The sequence below is a fragment of the Synchiropus splendidus genome, chromosome 16 (genome assembly GCF_027744825.2).
Source record: "Synchiropus splendidus isolate RoL2022-P1 chromosome 16, RoL_Sspl_1.0, whole genome shotgun sequence".
NCBI lineage: Eukaryota > Metazoa > Chordata > Actinopteri > Syngnathiformes > Callionymidae > Synchiropus > Synchiropus splendidus.
In genome coordinates, this window is record NC_071349.1 from 15,910,590 (window position 1) to 15,930,729 (window position 20,140).

General features: G+C 41.2%; 2 protein-coding genes across 4 annotated transcripts; one reads left to right on the forward strand and one right to left on the reverse strand.

The window, feature by feature from the left end:
• Nucleotides 1–72: 72 nt before the first annotated feature.
• Nucleotides 73–14,917, reverse strand: LOC128747353 (potassium channel subfamily K member 10-like). Of its 2 annotated transcripts, none has more exons than XM_053845200.1 (7): nt 14,884–14,917; nt 10,841–11,256; nt 4,619–4,736; nt 3,262–3,422; nt 2,995–3,187; nt 2,781–2,923; nt 73–1,729 (listed from the first exon to the last, which is right to left on the reverse strand). In XM_053845200.1, the coding sequence occupies exons 1-7, from the start codon at nt 14,912–14,914 to the stop codon at nt 1,091–1,093; spliced, it is 1,701 nt and encodes a 566-aa protein (XP_053701175.1). In that variant the 5' UTR covers nt 14,915–14,917; the 3' UTR covers nt 73–1,090. The 2 variants fall into 2 exon arrangements, with proteins under 2 accessions (XP_053701175.1, XP_053701174.1); XM_053845199.1 differs by lacking the exon at nt 14,884–14,917 and adding an exon at nt 14,305–14,665.
• spata7 (spermatogenesis associated 7) lies at nt 12,683–20,122 on the forward strand. 2 transcript variants are annotated; one of them, XM_053845198.1, is made up of 12 exons: nt 12,683–12,886; nt 16,632–16,694; nt 16,771–16,860; nt 16,932–16,979; nt 17,484–17,587; nt 17,717–18,132; nt 18,232–18,277; nt 18,356–18,465; nt 18,538–18,585; nt 18,679–18,756; nt 18,874–18,931; nt 19,051–20,122. In XM_053845198.1, exons 1-12 carry the CDS (start codon nt 12,871–12,873, stop codon nt 19,783–19,785), a joined length of 1,812 nt encoding a protein of 603 aa, XP_053701173.1. In that variant the 5' UTR covers nt 12,683–12,870; the 3' UTR covers nt 19,786–20,122. The 2 variants fall into 2 exon arrangements, with proteins under 2 accessions (XP_053701173.1, XP_053701172.1); XM_053845197.1 differs by lacking the exon at nt 12,683–12,886 and adding an exon at nt 16,121–16,248.
• The last annotated feature ends 18 nt before the right edge of the window (nt 20,123–20,140 follow it).

A 20,140-nucleotide genomic window follows, 5' to 3' on the forward strand; every position in this document is an offset into this window, starting at 1 on the left:
AACTTGTCATGAAAGATACACAACAGAAGAGCTAGTAACATCACAGGACGTGGTCTTCTGATGAGAGTCTGAGGTTACTAGGAATGTAAGGTAATTGTTCTTGATGTGTGTCTTTAAACAGTTCTGGACGGATATTGAAAAAAGAAAGTGATGTTCAGTCGCATGAAACAAAGCATTTTGGAGAGCACAATTCATAAAGATGGACGACTAGAGGGTTCACCAACGCATCTCAGAGATTAGGTCATTTGGTTCATTCATTGATTGGAAATAATAATCTTTTCCTCCAAATAAAGTTGTCATCCATCTTTATTTACAGTCTTTAAAGTGAACTTGAGACTCACCACGGACAAAATTGGTTCATAATGTACAGTTAAATCAAAGTATAAGTGCTTGGTATAAAAGTAAAAAGGAACGCTCACATGCTTTTCGGTGCAAAATCACATTCATCAGTTTGAAAGGTGAAGACATCGGTGAGTATCATGAGCTGTATAAATGCTGACAATCTCCAGGCCAAACCTCTCCACAGTCCCTCCATTTGTTTACAAAATGTGCAGTTTATTGGAGTCGTACCTTTCAAGTTAATTTCTGTCCATGTTTTCAAAACATGCACAATCAAAGTGTTGTATCTGAAAGCGTGTGGCAGGCGGTATATCCTCATGTTGTGCAGGAGTAACTGTAAGACAAGATTCGGTAAACGATAGCGCTTGCTATTGATCCGCTCCCCCAGTCGCCATGCTTTAAAAATTAAAGTCAGCTCCTGATCTAAAAATAGCCTCGGTGAGATCGATGCCGTCCTCGTGGACGGATGGTCAGGGGTCGCGCCGTCTGGAGGTCCGATATGCTCCGGCAATAAATATGAGGTGGGGCGCTTCAAAAAGAGTCTGTCGTACATGACATCCAAAATGAGGTATTTTAACTTCACTCTCTCGTGGCCTTTCGGTTTGTTCGTATTTGGCGCCAGCTTTCCTCCCTTGGCTATGGCACAATGAGTTTCCTGGGAAGAGTCCAGGACCGACTGAGGAAACCAAAAGGCACATTTCTCAGAGCGAACGCCCCGACACAGAATCCTGACTTTCTAGTCTCGTAGTTCTCAGTCGGCGTCTTGATCTTTGACTAGCACTGGTAGAAAACCGTTAAGCTTGCTGCGCTCCACGGCGTACTGCGACAGGTTGGTCAGACTGGTATTTGCCTTTTTCATGTTTGTCTCGTCGACCTCCTCGTACTGCTCTCCCTCTTCCGCCCCCTCTGCTCCGAGCATGGAACTGCCGCTGCTTATGCCGACGCTTGTCCGGCGAATGTCTTCAGGAATGTTCACGCGTATGTTTTTGTTGCGTTTGGCTAGCTTGGTCAGAGATCCCAGTCGCAGGTTGAAGAGGTTTTCCTCCGACGATGACGCGGTCTGAGGGTCCTGGTTACCGCCTTGATGGTCGTACGGTTCACAGGCACCTTTCATTCTTAAGTTGTTGAGCTTCGTGTCGATGCTCTCCTGCGAGGAAGTCTTGAAGCGGCCAGCGTCCAGGCTGGCGAACACCGCCCTCTTCTCCGGAGACAGCATGTCCAGAGAGTGCGCTCGCTGCTCCAGGCCCAGCTGACGCCGCTCCATGCTACGGATGGTCGCTGCCCGCTGGAGCTTGTCGTGGATCTCAACGCTCAGTCGTCTGCGGGTTTCACGAAATTCTGCCCTGACGTTTGCCTTCCACTCAGCTGCGTGAGCTTTAAACTCCCCGACCTGCGTCAACAAACACCAGAGGAAAATGATTATTATTATTATTATCATTATTATTAATATAATATGCTACAACAATGATTATATTTATAATAGTAGTAATACAATGTAGTGCAATATAACATAATAATATAATAAAAATATAGTAAAAATGTATCAGAGGAGACTAAAATAAACATTCATACCAACTACTAATACTGCCAACAACGCATGAAGGAATAACATGAACAAATAATTAAAATATATAATGGTAATTAACCCTTTTACAGTGATATAGTCAAGCCAACAATAATTAAATATTATTAAAAATGTGTATATGCTAATATACTTGGCATATAGCATATGGTTCCCATTCATAAATATAATTATCAATAACCATACAATTAAAAAAACATTGAATAAATGAGGCTAAAAATGATGCAAAATAGAAATTGCACATTTATGTCTTGTATATCTATTCTATATAAATAGATGAACTATGATTGAAACCCATTTATCAGAAAAGTCCATATTTACAAAAGCTTTTTTTAAATTGAGGCTTTAAAAAGTCAACGATACCTTGTGTATTTATAATTATATTTGTATACATTATCAATATATCAATATAATAATTTAATTCTTCCCATATACTCCCTGATATTGGAGCTAATTTTAGCTGGGAAAGCTCAGAAACCAGCCTTTATTTAGTGCGACGCCTCAAGCTAGCTGCGGGCTAGCATCAAAAGAGAACGGAATATTCGCCGCCACAGACCCCGGGGCTGTGTGACGACCTCCAAGTGGAAATACAAGAACGGTCTCAATTTAATAATTGATCGGGAATGATCCCATCATGTTCTACTTCCTTGTTTGCTCTACTTGTTGACACTGTATAGAACAGATCCCATGAGGATGGCACACAAGGCTGAAGCAGCTGAGAGAGAGCAAAAAACAAGGTGTTTACTCAAAGCTATGTGAGAATTCATGTGCAGCTTGGGAGGGAAGAGCAGCAGGACGTGCAACTGAGTGACCTTTCAGCCTCAACTAACCCAATCATGAGCGATGAAATGAGGCCTACCTCCTCTTTGGTCTTCTTTGACAGGACTCGGAGCCAGTCACCGATCATGCTGAGGACGGCTGCAAAGTAGGCCAGGCCCACCAGGATCCAGAACCACACCAGAGGTTTGTACCAGATGATGTACTCGATCCTCCGGTTCCCACCTGGAAATGAAGGGAATGATTCAAACTAGTGAAGGGCAGAACATGACTCTGATAGATGCGCGTCCTTCTACCTGCCACGTAGTCGCCGATGCCCACCGTCGTGAGTGTGATCACCACAAAGTAAATGGCCTCCAGCGTCGTCCAGCCCTCGATGTGTTTGAAGATGACGGCGGGGATGGTGACGAACACGATGCAGCCGGCCAGGATGAAGAGCATGGTGGACGTCACTCGGATCTTCGTCTGGCTGATCTGCTTGTGTTTTTGCTGTCAAAACACAACAAAACCTCAGTTAGCTAAACTCCAAGACTTCCTCCTGACATCAGAACAAGAAGAATTACCCTGTATATCTTCTCAAATCTCAATATGCTCTTCACAAATATGGTTCCCAGCTGGTCTCCGATCCCCGCCAACAAGAAGCCGAAGAGAGGGATGCCAAATATGGCATAAAGGATGCAAAAGATTTTTCCGCCCTCCGTGCTCGGAGCTATGTTTCCGTAACCTGTCAACGAAGCAGATGGGGAGGACGTTAGAAAACAATGGTAATGAGGGGGACCAAAGAGAGGCTGTCTTCAGGGGAGAAGGGGACAATTAAGATGATGTTATGTAAGAAAATCAATGGTGCTCCTTATGTAAGGTCTCCTTGTGTAGGGGGTCTGTGGTGAGTGCGCATTCGAGAGGCTGTAAATAGGTTCCTCTTACGGAGGCTGACGGTCATAATGATGCCGAGATATCCAGACAGAGGAGTGGAAATCCAATGTTCCACTGTGAAGCTTGACGTGAATGCTACCGAGGTGGGAGAGTCGTGACCAACATCCTCAGGTTGGCCCAGACCTCAGTTTCCCATCACATTTCTCCAGGCCATTTTGTCCTCCTGGACCTTGCTGGGTTACTTGGGACCTGTTGAACGCTGATGCGGCAACACTCCCGCTCAGGCTGTCACTCATGACTTCACTGTGGCTCATCGTTTTTCGGTCAAAGTACATGTAACCATTTGCATAGAATTTGATTTCAAGCCAAACATCCTCACAGATCACTTAAGCATGGGTCAAACTTGTGCTCCAGGGGCCATGTTCATTCTATCTGGCCCACTAGAGCTTTAAAGAATGGAAAAGACAATACTAATTTGATGCTAATTTGACTGTTTTCTTTCTCTTTTCCTTAGTTATTCGACTATGTACTTAGTGTATGACCTCCAGCTAACAAGTCACATGACATGTAAGGTCAAGTATTTCTTCAACAATCGCATGTGCTCACTTGTATGTTGAATTCACATCCATATAAGTGACAAGATCAACTGGTTTACATGTGAAGTAAATGCATTGCCACAATTATTAACTGTTGCGCTACAACATGGGTGCGTTGGATACAACACATTTGGGGCTTCAGGGTCGCAGCTAATGTGTGTTTCAAGCGATAAATCGTATCTACCGCTGTCAAACTGAAGCGAATTGAAGTTAAATCGTGGCTCTATTTTGAATTTTTTATCGCGATAGGAAAGGGAAGTTAGGTGGCGACAAGCTAGTGACTAGTGTCGCCACATCACAGACCTATGGGCACAGTAGAGTTGGACAAAGAGGCCGCCCAATTGATCCATGGTGAGCAGGAATACTGGCACAGGGGATGAACCTGCCCGTCATAAGGGATATCGGACGAAGCAGCGCATATTTGTGTTTGACATGTGTGTCTTGAACTCACCTATAGTGGTGATCACTGTTCCAGCGAAGAAGAAGGCACTGCCCCAGTCCCAGTAACTGGAGTTGTACGAAGTGTCGCCAATAGGACTCACACCTGCACTCACTGCGTCAATGGCATGCTGTAAGAAAAACAAACCAATATCAATCGATATCAAAAATTAGAATATATATCTATAAGTTATAGGTATCTGTTTACAGAAGGGGACAAGATAAAAACACGTGTAAATATCTGTTACCTCAGGGAACCCTGATCGCGTGAGGACGGCGAGCATGTGCTTGTTGTGTGTGTGTGTGTGTGTGTGTGTGTATTCTTGGTCAGCGATTGTGTAACGCTCGCGAGGATCCATCAAGTGTGAGCGTCCCCACATCAACATGGAAGGTCATTACATGATGAAAGATGGGGGAGAAAAGTGAAGCGCCGGGTAGAATATATATTGTGTTTGGCAAATTCAATTATTCACACTTCATAAAGCAGCGACGGTGACGGACGCCGAGGGAATTTCAATTTGTGAAGTGAAAGCTGTTGCATAATGCTGGAAGGATTATAGGTTTGATATTATGGTCTGTAATTGGGCAAGTATTTAGTAGTGTAATATTTATTCCGGTTGTTTTTAAGGCACGTTGATTTAAGACAGCAGGTTTTTTAAAGGTTCTTTAAAAACATATTTTTAAAAAATATCCTAAAGACCATTGAGCTCTGATCTGTAGCCCATTACTCAGATTACTCATTACTCCCTGCAGTCTGATTCTCAAAGCAGCCTCTTTAAAATTAATTCAGAATATCATTTGATAACCTGAATGAATCACATTCAAATGACCTCAGTGAACATACATTATCTGTTGGTTACTTTGCTCAATGAATTAAAAGTTGTGTTTATTTCCTTTTCTTAAAAATAAACATTATATTGAACACATTTTCTGACACAAAATGATGTTTCCATTGCTATACATTATTCTTAAAAAGCTCATTTTGGCTTGAACTGAACGATAAACTTGAAGCATATCATGTTCACACATAAACTCTGCGGTGTTCTCAACCTCAAAACATTAGTCATCTTGTTGTTCTCCTGCTGACGTTAGTTACACCTTGTCGCTCCCACTGTTCATGACTCGCACTTTCACCCATCCGTCCTTCAGTTTTCTTTACTCTCAAAATAGAGGTGTATTTATCAGATAACTTCACAGTGACTTTACAGCAGCTGTCCTTCCCAGAAAGTCAGTGCTCGCGCCAAGAATTCCCTTCCCATTCCTCAGCTTCCCCTCAGCTAAAATGATTATATTTAAATCGGTGTAAACATCCCACATTGCTTTCTCATCGCAGCAATAATGCCATTTTAAAATCAGCACTCTGTATTACCCCACAGGATTTCAGTATTAGTACACGCAAATCAGCTTTTAAAATGACCTGGTGTGATGTTGGTTCTCACCTCCACCAGTTACTAATGTATACATCTGAATAAACATCACTGGAATTTTCACATTGATTCAGCAAGTTAAGATTAATCTCAATAAGATTTCAGTCTTCTGGAATTTGAACGTGTTATTTCTCTTTGGTTTCATGCTATTCCCTTCTTGTTTACCGACCATTTTTACTTTCATTTTGACACTTGACTAACTCGAGTGTCCAGTTCAAGCACCTAAACGTCCATCATCCACATGGCTGCCTCCGACATGACCAAGAAATGCAAGCTGGCGGCCTCAAACATGAATCCACTCTGGTGACATATATTTCAAAGCAGACGGCGCACGAGCGTTTTTCTGCACCAGCACATCTGCGCACATGCCCACTTATAATCCTGCATGTGATTACCTCAGCGCCATTAGCGCCCCATTAATGAGTCTAATTTCTGCCACTATAATTAGCTGATTCGGTTATTTATTAAGTTTGGCGGTTCGACGCGCGAAATCAAAGCAGAAAGTATGGAATAATACCCTGAATAACCTAAATAGTGAGCGGTGGGAGAGCTATAAATAGCCTGGCAATGTGTTTGAATACTTTATGAGGAGAGCTATTTATATCCCGCTTTCTTTTTTTGCAGCCAAGTTCATGCTGCATTGGGGATGTGGAGAATCTGCCTCCCGCACGTGCAGTTTGAGGAATGAGGACGGTGACTTTGAGAGTGTTGCAGCATGTTAATGAGGAAAAGAGAAGGTGTTTTTCTCAGCTCTGAACATCTCGCAGACAAGCTCTTTTTTCCCCCCCTCCAAACTCTTGCATCATTAGTTTGAAGATCAACTCTGCAGGTATTTATCCTCGCGGTGTGTGTTCCCACCTCACAGCAGGTGACAATAACACTCCCCTCTCCTTCACCCTCCCCTGCTGTGAGCTGATGCAGCTACAAAAAACTCTGCAGCACCTTATCCGTCGGCCAGATCTTTATGTCTGGTCCTGTCACTGTGACACTTGCCTTGACAGTGGCGCACTATGCTGATGAAAACGCATCCATTTAATGTTCTTTTGATGCACTCAAGGTGCCGTGTCTTTCACTTGGCCGTGTCCGAGCAACACTCAAATATCAGACGGTTGCATGGCCACATAAATGTATATAATTTCTGTTCTAAACAGGCAGAATCATTTCTTATTTTTTATTAAATTAATTTTAAATTAATGGAATTGATATGTGGTGGAACATGATTCCAAAATTTACACTATTAATTTGACGTTTCATAGTCAATTAATCGCGATTAATCGCATATTAATACTGGGCACCAGACTGATCATTTTAAATCAACTTAAATCTGTACACATCATGTTGGATGAAAGTATTTTTGTTTCCATCCTAAATTTTTTAATCTTCACATAGTTATACACAGTTTATACACAATGAATCTGTGTTATATTAAACAATATTATTGTTGAAACCATTGACCTTTAGGATATTATTTTCCCATAAATCTTGTTATTGACAGGATGCCATCGTTGTCTTTAATATCTTTTTTTGTTCATTTAGGTTGCCTCTCCTTGGTTGAATTTTGTGATGCTTATTGTGGTTGAAAAACAAATTATTTTCTCATTTTGTCTTCCCTAATTCAAGCATTAAACAAGTATCTTTAATTCTAAAAATCCTTCTGTGCGTCTTCTGCAACATCCAGGTTCAGTCAGAGAACTGCTCCTCAGTAATTGATCGTCCTCAAGATCAATTTGTACGTTGAAGTGGCTGAGATTGCTGCCAATATTCAGCTATTGGAAGGAAGTGAGGAGCACAGCACAGTCAATACTCTCATTAACTTCAACTCAAAAGTAGTGTGACACACTAGATGAGGAGGCTGTTTGGGGCCTCATTGTGTGTTTAAGATAAGAACTTACAGAGGAAGGCTGTTTCCACATCACGCCTCCTCTTTAAAGCCTTGGATTCTGTTTAGAAGATAAATATTGTCCCTTCTATTTCTGGTTTAGGTAATTACACAGTCATCTTGCTTCGTCTCACACTGACCTTCTTCCCTCTTTTTTTCCTCTTGTGTAATTATTTTAGCATCAAGCGTTTTTCATAATGACTGTAAAGTACTGTTCTTTGATTTCAGTTGTTGTTGATTTAATTCATTTATTGTGGTATATTTATATTTTATTTTAGTGAAAGCAATAACTGCATTAGAACCTAATTTTGCAAAATTAAAAAAAAAAATATATATATATATATTTTTTTTATTTTATATATATATATATATGTATATATATATATATATATATATATATATTTGCTTATATTTTGAAAATATATTATGAGAATATATTTTCCCTTTCCAAGTCTGGACGCAAAATACCCTGAAATTGATTTATCACTATTTAATGTCACGAATAATGCGTGGCCCCATCTGGCGGCCCATAATGACTCTCAGGAAGTGACCATAAAACGCCTTATTTTCGGTTTCCAGCAAACTGTTGTTGATTTGTTTTCACAGACTCATGATGGAAAAGAACGCGTCTGACGTGCAGCATTTCTAAAAGTATATTAATGGATAAGTGACTCATTACTAAACAAGCACTGACGGCTGTCGATAGCGGCGCGACTTCACATCGCGCCACAGTGTGACTCATCCCCAAGGCTTTGGAAAGAGGCAATTAAGTCTGTCGTTTTTGTTGAAGCGCAGTGGGGAGGTGGGCAGCGACGACATGCTCTCACAATCGAACAAAACGCCAGCGGTGCCCCCTCTCTTGATAAACGGTCCACGTCCGTCACCCGTCGCACGCATGCTTCCAGTGGTGGCCATGTTTCCAGACGCAGCTCAAAACTAGTGAGTCACCTCTTCCATAGTAGCAGGGGGCTTTTTTCCCCGGAACACAGCCTGGTGGGCGACGGACATTGATGGAGTAAGTGCGAAACATTATGTCGCCGGAGGCCGGAAACATGACGCTGATAAAAATGGTTCGTCTTTCACCTGTGATGTTTCCGAAGAAGAAACTTGTGTATCAGATTGCTGTCGCATTATAGTTGCTTTATGAGTGAGCTTTACTTTTGATAGTCTGAAGTTGTATTTTCGTTTAACATTGATATAAGATTGGTTGTCAATTACTCGTTTTCTATGGCTGAACATCCAAACTCAATACTAAGGATTGGAGCATGACTCGTTCCCATAAAGGCCCATTTGACAGTCATTTATACTCAACGTTACATACGGATCTGGATATGGACAGAGCCCTCTATCATTCATTTTGTCCGTATTTCTGTACATTTCCCCAAAACTTAGGGATACGGAGCAAACGGAGCAGTACCACTGGAAACCATAGGGGGCAGTGTTGCTGTTACTACCCAATGCATAGCTCTGATGAAACTTGAAGAAGACAACACTGGCGGCAATCGCAATATATTTAAGGGCCTCACAGACTAGTGCCTCCTATAACGCTGCCTAAGATTCATATGAACAATACTTCTTCCACAGTTGTTCGTTTTGGAGTTTGTTGTTCTCGCCAACCTTTGACTCTGGCCTGCTGCCCCTGGTGGATATATTGGTGAACAGCAATACCAAGATAAAGAAGGCATGGAAGCATGTGATCAGTGACCCCTCCGGTTTATGCCCCCCCATAAATGAGCCTAAGTATCTGATGGTCCTGTGGTTTGCCGACAAATACCAAAAACTCATGTAATATAATCAACCATGTCCATTAGTTGAAAATATTTCACTTATTTTATAGCATAATTTTCCATTATTAACAAAATAATGCATTGAAAATGTAATGATTTTTTGTGCATTTATTCCGGAAACAGTGCATTAAACTTCACCAAGAAGGTTGTGTGATCTTCCAAGGTGACGCGTGGGCCATAAATACCCACACAATTTAAAACCACATCAATTTAAACCGACACTTTGTCCTCTCCTTCCACATGTGGTTGGAGCGGCTCATTTGTCCAGGAGACCATCTCAGATTCAGCCTCTCCTCCGAGCAGCAGGAGGTCTGAAGCTGCTGCCTGAGTGATGAATAATTGATTCCCTCCGGACCTCCGACGCTCTAAAGGTTTATATTTCCATGCCTCTCCTTAGGAAAACCTCCTCATTGATTTTTACCAAGAGATGATAGCGCATTTGCGGTTTCAGGGGTGGATGCTGTAAGCAAAGAAGGAATGGATTGGAGTGATGTGGGTGTGGAGTAGAAGGAGAAGTCATCAGGGAAGTGTAGAAGAAGGCACTTGAGTGGAAATTGGAGCACCTTCAACACCACGTGGTATCTTTTTGGCGAGTACGTAAATATTAGCTGTTTTTTATGGATAAATAGATAGATAGATAGATCTCCAACTCACCGTTAGTTTAAATGCCTTCAGCTTAAAAAAAACTGTGGTATTGTGAACTAGTTTCTTTATTTAAATTGTGTAGGTGTCACTATGCTCACTCCTACAGCTACGATGCTGCTGTTTCACTGCAGGCGTTTCAGCGCTTTCTACATGAAACACAAACGTTAGTCAGACAGGAAAATCAAATGTGTGTCAGAGCCTATTTATATTATTTTATTCTGCTTGTATACTGACTCTCTTGACTTCCATGTGGAATGGATATCACCTCAGAGCTCACACGCGATTCCGACTCGGAGAGTGCAGAGGTCAAGCATTTGACCTTTTCTCTCAGGGAGACCTTTTGTTCTCCTGGGCTTTTGTGCTCCATTATGTAACTGTACGAGCACGAGACAGGTATTTGCCCAAAAATGTGAGTCGCCCCAAGTCATACTGGAATTACATTTTTTTTGCTTTTATTAGTGCTAATATTAGGAGAAAATTGAATTGAGTTCTCGTACCTTGATGATGGCCTCCAGCTCTTGTGGAGTCACACAGCTATGTCTGGCCAGAAAAGACGCCTTCTCCAGGGTGATGCTGGTCTTCTGGTTGCTTTCGAAAGGCTGCTCCAACGCTCGGAACGCCAGGCCGCCGCACACCAAGTAGAGGACCACCACGATGAAGACGGCCAGCACCGTCTTCCACTTCATGACGGAGTGAAGCGCTGTGGCCGACCCGTCGCAGCTGGCGTCCATGCTGGCCACGATGCTGGCCGAGCGGGACGAGATGGACAGACGTGGCAGGGGGCAGTGACCGTTGGGTTTGAGGTCGCAGCCCATTGGGTTCTGCATGGTTTGCACACTGGCCTGGACCAGGCTGGACTTCACCATGCCAGGCTGGGGCTTCTTGGGCGGCGCCAAGTTGGTCTGGACGGCCACTGAGAACGAAAGTGAAGACAGCCTTCAGATGGCATCAGCAGTCAAGCACTATTCCCACCTCATTGTCCCTGTGCTGAGAGCACTGGCCACCTTCCTTGTATTTGTATTCTCTTCATGAGAGCCACCATCTCTCGTCGATCTCATTAAAATCATTGAAAGTTTCCAAATTCCTGGAAGTGTCCTTGCCCTAGATATCAATGTTGGGTGAATGATTAATAAACCAGTTGTCAGCCACTGTTTGCTTTAATGATTAATAGTACTATTGCTCATCTGTCTGGTGACGTTCAGGTTATTAGAACTTGCGCGCTGCATTGTACTCAGCGTCATCAAATGGGGTGAGCATCCATTGAGTTTTGGCTTTGGCAAAAGGTAAAACAAGTTCAGTTATTACATCAGATTCTTATGATGAGTGAGTGGGATCACTTTTTTTTTGTATTTTTAAAAAAATATTTCCATCTGAATCAGAAGTACTCATAAACATCACAGTGTACCACAAAACACAAGCACAAAACAAACAATAAATGCAAGACATAAGAGTGTAAGAAAGGTCAAATCAATCATGAAAAAATGAGGAACACTGAATTCAATAATCAAACTGTCTTTTTTAATAGTTTTCAGAAACGGTTCCCAAATCTTCATGAATATCTTCATAAAACAGAGACAGTGTTGCTTCTTTAAAGATGAGTGAAGATGCTGACTTCTATTACACATGCCACATGTCAATAGGTTTAAATATATTTATTATTTTATTGTGACCATCGCATTTGCTATTGCAAAACCTTAATATCAATCATAATTACTGAACATTTTCCAACACTTTTTTCACAGCCAAAAGGCTCCCAAAGCTGCAGAGTTCCTCAGGTCACATCTGTGTTCTTAGTCTTCTTTCGTCTGTGACGCCACACACTCTTGAGCTAACAGCTAGCATGTTGGTTAGCACGGCGCTAACTTGTGGTAAGTTGCAGATGTCCCCCGTCTCTCTCCGCCTCTGAATAATAACCAGAACTGAACTATGAGCTACACTGAACACATTGTTTTAGATTATCATTCAAACAAGACTTTTTGATGAGGCTGTTGAACAGATATTTTAGATGAGAGGCATATATGAATGTTGATGATTTAAAATTCTTCTCAAAGACCAATGAAGAAACTGGAGCTCTCTGTCGACTGTTTCATGGTCTACACTTCACAGGGTTAATACATGTTCCTGGATTATGTGTCATTATTTTAATATACTTTGTATATACTTGTATATACAAAATATACTTGTATCCCCCCAGTGTCCACAAATGAATCCTGCTCTCATTAACGCATATTAAAGGCACTTATCATGTCAAATAAAGCCTCAGCCGCCCAACAGAGCGCGAGCTAACTATATATATTGGACAAAACTGAATCCATCTGTGTGTGTTTCTTCAACTTCTTAGTGTATTCATGTGTTGCATGAATTATCAAAACCACACCACACTTCTAGGAACATCGCGGCACATCCTGGGTTTGCTTTATATCAAATCCAATTGTGGTCCAGAGGTCTGATAGGGAATATAACACGGGGAGGAATCCAAAATTAGATTCCTTTAGTGCTCTTATCTGTAGCAGGGCCCTCATCCCAGATGCCCCGGCGCCACGGTAAGCATGCTCCTGAGCAATGGAGCGAGATATGGGATCGACAGGAGACGGCGCTTTTCTTTAATGGAACAGTGCCGAAACGTTTGAGGGCAATATATGCATCCACTCTCTCGCAAACTAAAACACATGCAGTGATGAGTCAAGGACGTCCAGTAAGCCACTTACTCGCTTTTCCAGCAGCAATGAATCTTTTCCGCCTAATCCATTTATCTTGAATAAATCAATACCAGTAATGTGATGTCAGGAGAAGTTGCCAAAATGACATTTTTCACGATTGTACGTGTCTGTCAGGGCGGGGTGGCCGGCTATTTTTAGAAGGTGAGATATTTTTGGCACGTTCAGGTCGATGCTCGTGCGGCACTTTGACATCTACTGATGTATGTTGTTGATATTGTGAGCAATTAGGTTGGACTTTAAACAGCGCTTAATTCAACAGTTGATGGTTGCATTCCTCAACTGATTCATTAAAATCACTTGCAGTGTGTATTTAATATACTAATATAGATCCTAATTTAGAAGTTGTGATGGTTAACACGAACATTTAATTCAATAGTTATGATCGATTCAAGCAATAAGAGAACTTTGCATCACAAAAAAGAAAAAAGAACAGAAAAAAAGAGAAATCTAGTGTTTTTAGGAGGTTTACCTTTCTTTCTTTTCTCTTTAACACCTCTTTGCACATAAAAAGTAGTAAATGACACCCAACCAAGGTATTATTTAGCAAAACTGAGGGTGACGAGAGAATAACTTCACTTTTCATCCACTTTCTTTCTCTCAACTGTCTCTTCTAACACATTTATGTTGATATATAATATGACATTAATAGGCATGGCGTGGTTGACGGTTGAAAGTTGGCTTCCAGCCAGCTGGCACTGCACACCATGTAGGCGTAAACTCATCAACAGATAAAGAAATCAGCATTACGCACAGGTTTGTTGCAGAGGATGAAATCTGCTGTGGACATAACAAACGTCAAAATAAAATGACAGGCACAAATTGAAAAGAGAATAGCCACAACTTAACGTTATTTAACATTGTTCATGACGACAGATGTTATAGTAACACGGCATAAAAGTACAAGTTGATAAAATAGCGTTGCGTATTATAACTGATGTCAATTACTATAACCGGTGCTTTTATTATGAAACGTGTTCCGGTATCACGAGTTTCATTTCTGCCTCTCATCCTCCGGGTGCTGAATAAAGCAGAATGGAGAAAAAGAGAATCACCCAGAGATTTTATTCTGACGATCATTTTACTGAGGAAAAAAGTAAACAAAACAAAGAAAATGCAATGAAATGTAACGGATTGAAGGCGTTTGACGGAGGAAACTCTTATGATGCAACATAGCAGTGTTTCAGTGAAAATAATATTAGATACATTTCAAGTGAATTGGAAGAAAAGTATCATTTACTAACCTTGTTCCGGGTCCCAGTTCACTTGTTTTCTCGGGTTTTCGATTGGAAATTTCATCTTTGTATTTTCTTTCTCAGTCTAAATATCGGGGGATTGTGAACACGCAGGTTTTGTGGTCGAAACGATGAGGGGAATGTGCCGGATCATAGAAAAATATTTTCATTCATGTTCAGTGGAGAGAAGATTCTCTCATCCCCGGTTGGGAGTAAACTGAGGCAATTATCGCATCGCAAAGCCGCATTGTCTGCTCCTGTCTCTATTTCCCCTCCGCCTTGACTGAAGGTGTTGTCCGTCTGCCAACCGGAGTCACTTCAGTGAGACCTTCTTCAGTGGCGGAACACCCCGCATCCCATCCTCACTCTCTCAAACACACATATCCTCACCACCCTACACACACATATCCAAGGGGTTCGGTCCGAACTTTACGCACCGGCGAGAACAACGGAGGATGCTGCGCTCCTCCCTCCATCATCTCATCGACTCAACAAACGCTTTTTTTTTTACATCACCCAACAACAATACTTTCATTCTTCACCTCAACCTCAATGATACTCAATATAATAACTCGGATTCATACTCACTTTTGCGTATTTTTCTCCAATTTAAGACCATCCGTTCATCGTTCGGCTACCGGCGGCCGAGCCACATGGTGTGAGAGCGAACGCCGAATCATTGGAAGATTTTAACCATGACATCATTCTGTCGATGGAAAACGGTGCATTATTGATCGAGATGGTAGAGATGAATCAAATCAAGCCGCTTTACATTGAAATGTAGTGAGGGCGTTTGCCATTGAGGCGGCCAAGAACCACGCAATTTATGATCATATTTAATGAATTAGAGGCCATTTGTTTTATACTGAACACTCACTCAGTCACAAAATTATAGATAGATGCCCGGGCAAAACCCTGAAGAGACAAACCGCTCACTCAGATTTCCTCCCCTGATCCAACACCGCCTCTAAATGGACTATATAGACAATTCAATTACTTTCAAGTAAGGGGGTGACGATTGAATTACTTGGAAATCGCAATGAAATAAGCATAATTTAATCATGAAGCGAACGTAAAGCGACTCTTTTTCTATTTTTAACTCATTAGATAATCATTGGAATAGTAATATGATGATTATAATACAGTAAATTTAAGCGATAGTATCAATCACAAATATCAAAGAGCATTACAAACTATATATTAGAAAGTGATACAACTTTAATTTGATTAAATACAATTTTTGTTGTGTCATTCAAATTATTTTTTCACAACAGTTTTTTTGTCAGTTTGTGAAATTGCTATCAGATAACTTCAAACCTCATGACTTCAGCAATTGGAATTGCATTACATTAGCAGGTTTCTATAGAATCAGGGTTTTACTTGATAATGTATGACCTCTAAAACTGAACCATAAACCAGGTATAAGGTTTCTAAACCATCCACTTCATACACTAGTCTTTCACTTCTGGACAGGTAGCCACAGGCTACACCAAGCCCTGGTAAGATCAATCCCATTTTTCACGTTTGGGGGCTAGAATCGTTGTCTGTGGTAGAAAATATGGTGTCTTTATTGAATTTCCAGAGAAAATCCAGACAATCGTGTCACTGCTCCTCGAACGAAAATTTGTGCAACTTAACAACAAAACAAAGTTGATCGCATCCTATTTCTCATTTATTAAAGAACGCATAAAATAATGTCGTATCCACGTTACTCGTCCGCGCTTGGTCAAGCATTTTAAACTATACTATACTGGCATCAATATAAACACTGTGGGAGGTTTTACGCTTTACGCAAGTGCGTGATGACGTAGCAGCCATAGCAACAAGAATGGCGACAGGGAAGCTTTGCTGGACCGTTCATCGGCTAATAAGCTAGTAGCTTGTTACCTTTACGAGGCTCGATAACCTTAAAATGTGATACCCACTCCACACGGACGATGCAGTCTCGGATAGGTACGGTTATCGATAATACTGCATACGGATAATACGATGGTTCTATCGTAGAAAAGTGCGCAAACTAGGAAGCTATCGAACCGAGGTTGTTAGCATTGGGTCAGAATGAAGTAAACATGTTGTGACAAGGTGGTGATAAAAGCCGGAGTTTTGATAGATGTGGGGAATTAAATGTATTAAACTTATATTCCGCTTCGTTTAATCGGAATGGCATGCGTTAAATTCGTTAAAAAAATATATTATGTTCCCTGTTAATTTGTTGATCTGGGGATAAATGTGTTATTAATTTTCTTGTTGTGAATATTCATTATTATCATCAACTTTTTAACAGTTATTTTACTGATTTACAGGCAATGGTAACGTGCTTTTTTTTTGTATTTCAGGTAGCACGTCGTCTGGACGTGTGTCCAGCGTAAACATAAGAGGACAGACTCCCAAAAGTAACCGTAAGTATTTGACAAGTCGATAAGCTGCAATCTCTCCCGTAACCATTTTTACTTTTTTTTCCTCTCAAAACTTTAGCTTTTTGTCCTCGATCTTCAAGCAAGGTGGCACAATCTATTATTAAAGACCACATGGTGTCGCATTATAAAAGAGTTTATTCAGCTAAAGGTGGGCTATTCATACTTTACACCACTGATTTAAATTATGATTTTGTATTTACTTTGTCGTTTTTGTCTTAGCTGCGGTCGATAACTCTGTTCCCAAAAGCATGATGCTCAACGTGAAGTGTAAGTAACGAAAATAATGTATTTTGACAATACACTGACCATATGCTGAATGGCAAGCGTGAGATTACCATTCCATTAGACTAATATACCGCGAACAATACATTTCAGGGTGATAAATAATTCAGCAGCATGATGGTGTTTGTGCTGTTGATTTATAAAATAGTTCATGGTTAGAAACCCTTTAAGTGCATTTATTTTGATCTGACATCCTGCTCTGTCAGCCTTTCAAGTATCACTAGGTGCAGTGATTTATTTAAATTTAATTAGTGTGGTTTAGTTTGTCTTCAGCTAATGTAGTTATTTTGAAACTCTGAGCATTACATTTATGGAAAGTTGAAGCAATTATTAAACATGTACTGTTAAGGGAAACAAAAGTGCTAGGTTCAGTGTTGTGAAGTAAGGAGTTAAAAATGGCCAGATGTTAACTATGTTTGACTGAATAACTTGATGGAAATATCATGAAAACCTTTCAACTTTATTCACTTTTGTAACTTCTGCTTATAGATAACGACCGCCTCAGACAGGAGCGATTGAAGAAAGGTCTTCGGTCTCAGTCATCCCACTCCAGCTCTCAGAGGAACAGCAGAGCTTCCTGCTCTACAGCACAGGTGACAATATATGTCCTACAATATGTTGCTTTCTTACAGGTCCCTGCCTCTATGTCGTTCATTGTCACATAGTCACCAAGTTATGTGTAGCCCTTTGCATCTATCCATCTTTTTTTGTGTCCTTTTTAGAGTCACTACAGCTCAAGAAGTTCAGTGGTCTCCACCCCAAGACTCAACACCTCCTTCAACGTGAAAGACATAGTGTATATATCCCACAACACGAGCTCTCAGCATCTTCATCGCCCAACGACAAGTTTAAAGCACCACAGCCCTGAAGCCAGTTTGACCAGGAAGCATTCAGCGTGTTCACTTACCGAGCAAAGTACTTACAAGAGCTTTCAGGACCCGCGCCAGAAGACATACGGTGGTGATCTGATCAAAAAACACTCTCAGTACTTCACCCAACCCAAACCGTTTGCGCCATCAACGCTGAAGTCGGAGAAGAGCTCTTTCTTGTCCAAGTATCGCTACTACAGAGCACCACAGAGGAGCCTGGCGTTCAACAGCATTAGAGCAATGAAACAAGGGGAGGAAGATCCTGAAAGGTGCGTGCATCTTATGATACCACTCTCTGGTCTGAAATGAATTATCATGTGTGGTTTGTTTGTCTCCTAACATGTCTTAAAACAACTTTTCGCATGCAGCACAAAAATGATGGAAGACATCCAGACATATTATGATTTCACTCAGGTATTTTTAAATATTTCAGACTCGATCTCTTCTTCTGTGTGTGTTACAGAGAAAGTTATTTTGCCTTATTTGTTGCAGGAATTCAATGTTGGGCATGAGCGGAGTGAGGACGAGCCATGTACTGCGCGTTTCTCAGGAAAACGTGTGAAAATGAGAGGACACGCTCAGTTGTTTGATTCTTCATTCAGGTAGTTTCATGAATTAAGATGTCAATTTAAAAAAAGGATTTACTGCTCACTATGGATTGTGGTTTCATTTAGGGCCTCAGAAACTACTGGAGAATCTTACATGATGAGTGTGTCAGCTGAGTAAGTGATTTTTCAGAATCAGAATCAATTCCTGGGTGAATGTGGAACTGTTTGATGTGTTAATGTACTAAGTCGTTTGCTTCACTTGTCCAGGGAAGAAGAATTAAGGTACCTTGAGTTCATTTCTGCGGTGACTGATGACATCTTGTCCAGAGGATCCACCTCTGACCGGTAATTGTTTGTATTATTTTACATCTCTCACATTGTTTTTTTTATCCAAATATTTCTTAAAAAGTAATGAATTCAAATGAAGATGCGTCACATTTTTAATTGTGTCTCTGTTTGTAGTGTCCTTGATCGAGTTATGACCAGGCATATTGAGATGAACCGTGACCAGCTCAGTGTGGTGAGTGTCTCAAACAATGTCTGTCTGGAGTGTGTTAAATTTGACATTCTGGCTACAGCATTGCGTCGTTCGTGTGTGTGTATGGAGTCGTTATTGAACTGCGTGTGCTTTTTATCCAGGGTAAAATGCGCCACCTGCTGGATATTCTGCGTAAAGAACTTCAAGACCCGTACGTCTCTACCTCCTTCAATTCAGAGATTGAGAGTGGACTAAGTGAGTCTCTTCTGCGGCCTCTGGAGTCGCAGGAATTCAGACGCACAAAGACCAAAGGTGACAGTGTATATTTTACAGAAGAATACTGTGATTCGCAAAACGGAGGTGCATTTTTAAGCTCCTCAAAGGAGACCTCCTCTCCACAAGCTTCTTGTGTGACTGATGAACATGGACAGACTGAAGACGAAACCAGCGCATGTCTTGCACAAAGTGAAAAGGGTTCTGTGAGTGAAGGAATCAAGGAGGATGCTCAATTAGACAATATTGCCAGTGAAGAGAATTCTCCGGATCATAGTGCTGGATCTGAAGAGGACTCCAGTCAGAATGATAGTGTAGCAAATGAGGGAGACTCTCAGGATGATGACCTGAAGGTCAACGATGTTGAAAATGAGGGCTCTCGTCCAGACAGTGCAAGTGTGAGAAATGAAGATGAAGACCAGGAATGCACCAGCGCATCCAGGGAAGAGAGTGTTCACCAGGAAGAAGATGATCCTGAGGACCACTCGCAAGAGTTGGATGATCTGGATAGAACTTTTTCCAAGTGTCTACAAGTCACAAGCAATAATCTGTGTGATGGCCCGGACCTTGCCGTGGACCAGGCCACCGATACAGTAGCTTCTCTCAGTGATGATGATTTCTAAAACGTCCTGAAGTTTTTGTTGAAACAGATTTTACAATATATTATTCCTGAAAAGTATATATTTTCTAGATTTTATTTTGGACACACTGCTTTATACACAGCCCACTGTGTGGGATTGTCACTATCACAGCAGATTTATACAAGATACTTGAGTCTTTAAATGCCAGACAAAAACAGTATTTGGTATGTTTTGTTGTGGGGGGAAAATGTCCGCAACTTTCAAGAATATCCTTTTAATTTATCCATGTTCTTTGTTTCTTTTTATTAAACAATCTTTGCTTTGCAGTGGTGTGACACTCATTTTCAGATATTCACCTTGTTTGTTTGTAAATGGTAATAAAACCCATTTATTTGAC

What these genes read in the sequence shown, in the direction of transcription:
- spata7 (XM_053845198.1), top strand. An exon ending in AAGAGTTTATTCAGCTAAAG is followed by an intron (nt 16,861 to 16,931) that starts GTGGGCTATTCA and finishes TTTTTGTCTTAG; the next exon opens with CTGCGGTCGATAACTCTGTT. An exon ending in CTTCCTGCTCTACAGCACAG is followed by an intron (nt 17,588 to 17,716) that starts GTGACAATATAT and finishes TGTCCTTTTTAG; the next exon opens with AGTCACTACAGCTCAAGAAG.
- LOC128747353 (XM_053845199.1), bottom strand. Translation starts at nt 14,359, where the DNA reads ATGAAATTTCCAATCGAAAACCCGAGAAAACAAGTGAACTGGGACCCG. An exon ending in CATCGGCGACTACGTGGCAG is followed by an intron (nt 2,924 to 2,994) that starts GTAGAAGGACGC and finishes CTTCATTTCCAG; the next exon opens with GTGGGAACCGGAGGATCGAG. An exon ending in CAAAGAAGACCAAAGAGGAG is followed by an intron (nt 1,730 to 2,780) that starts GTAGGCCTCATT and finishes TTGTTGACGCAG; the next exon opens with GTCGGGGAGTTTAAAGCTCA.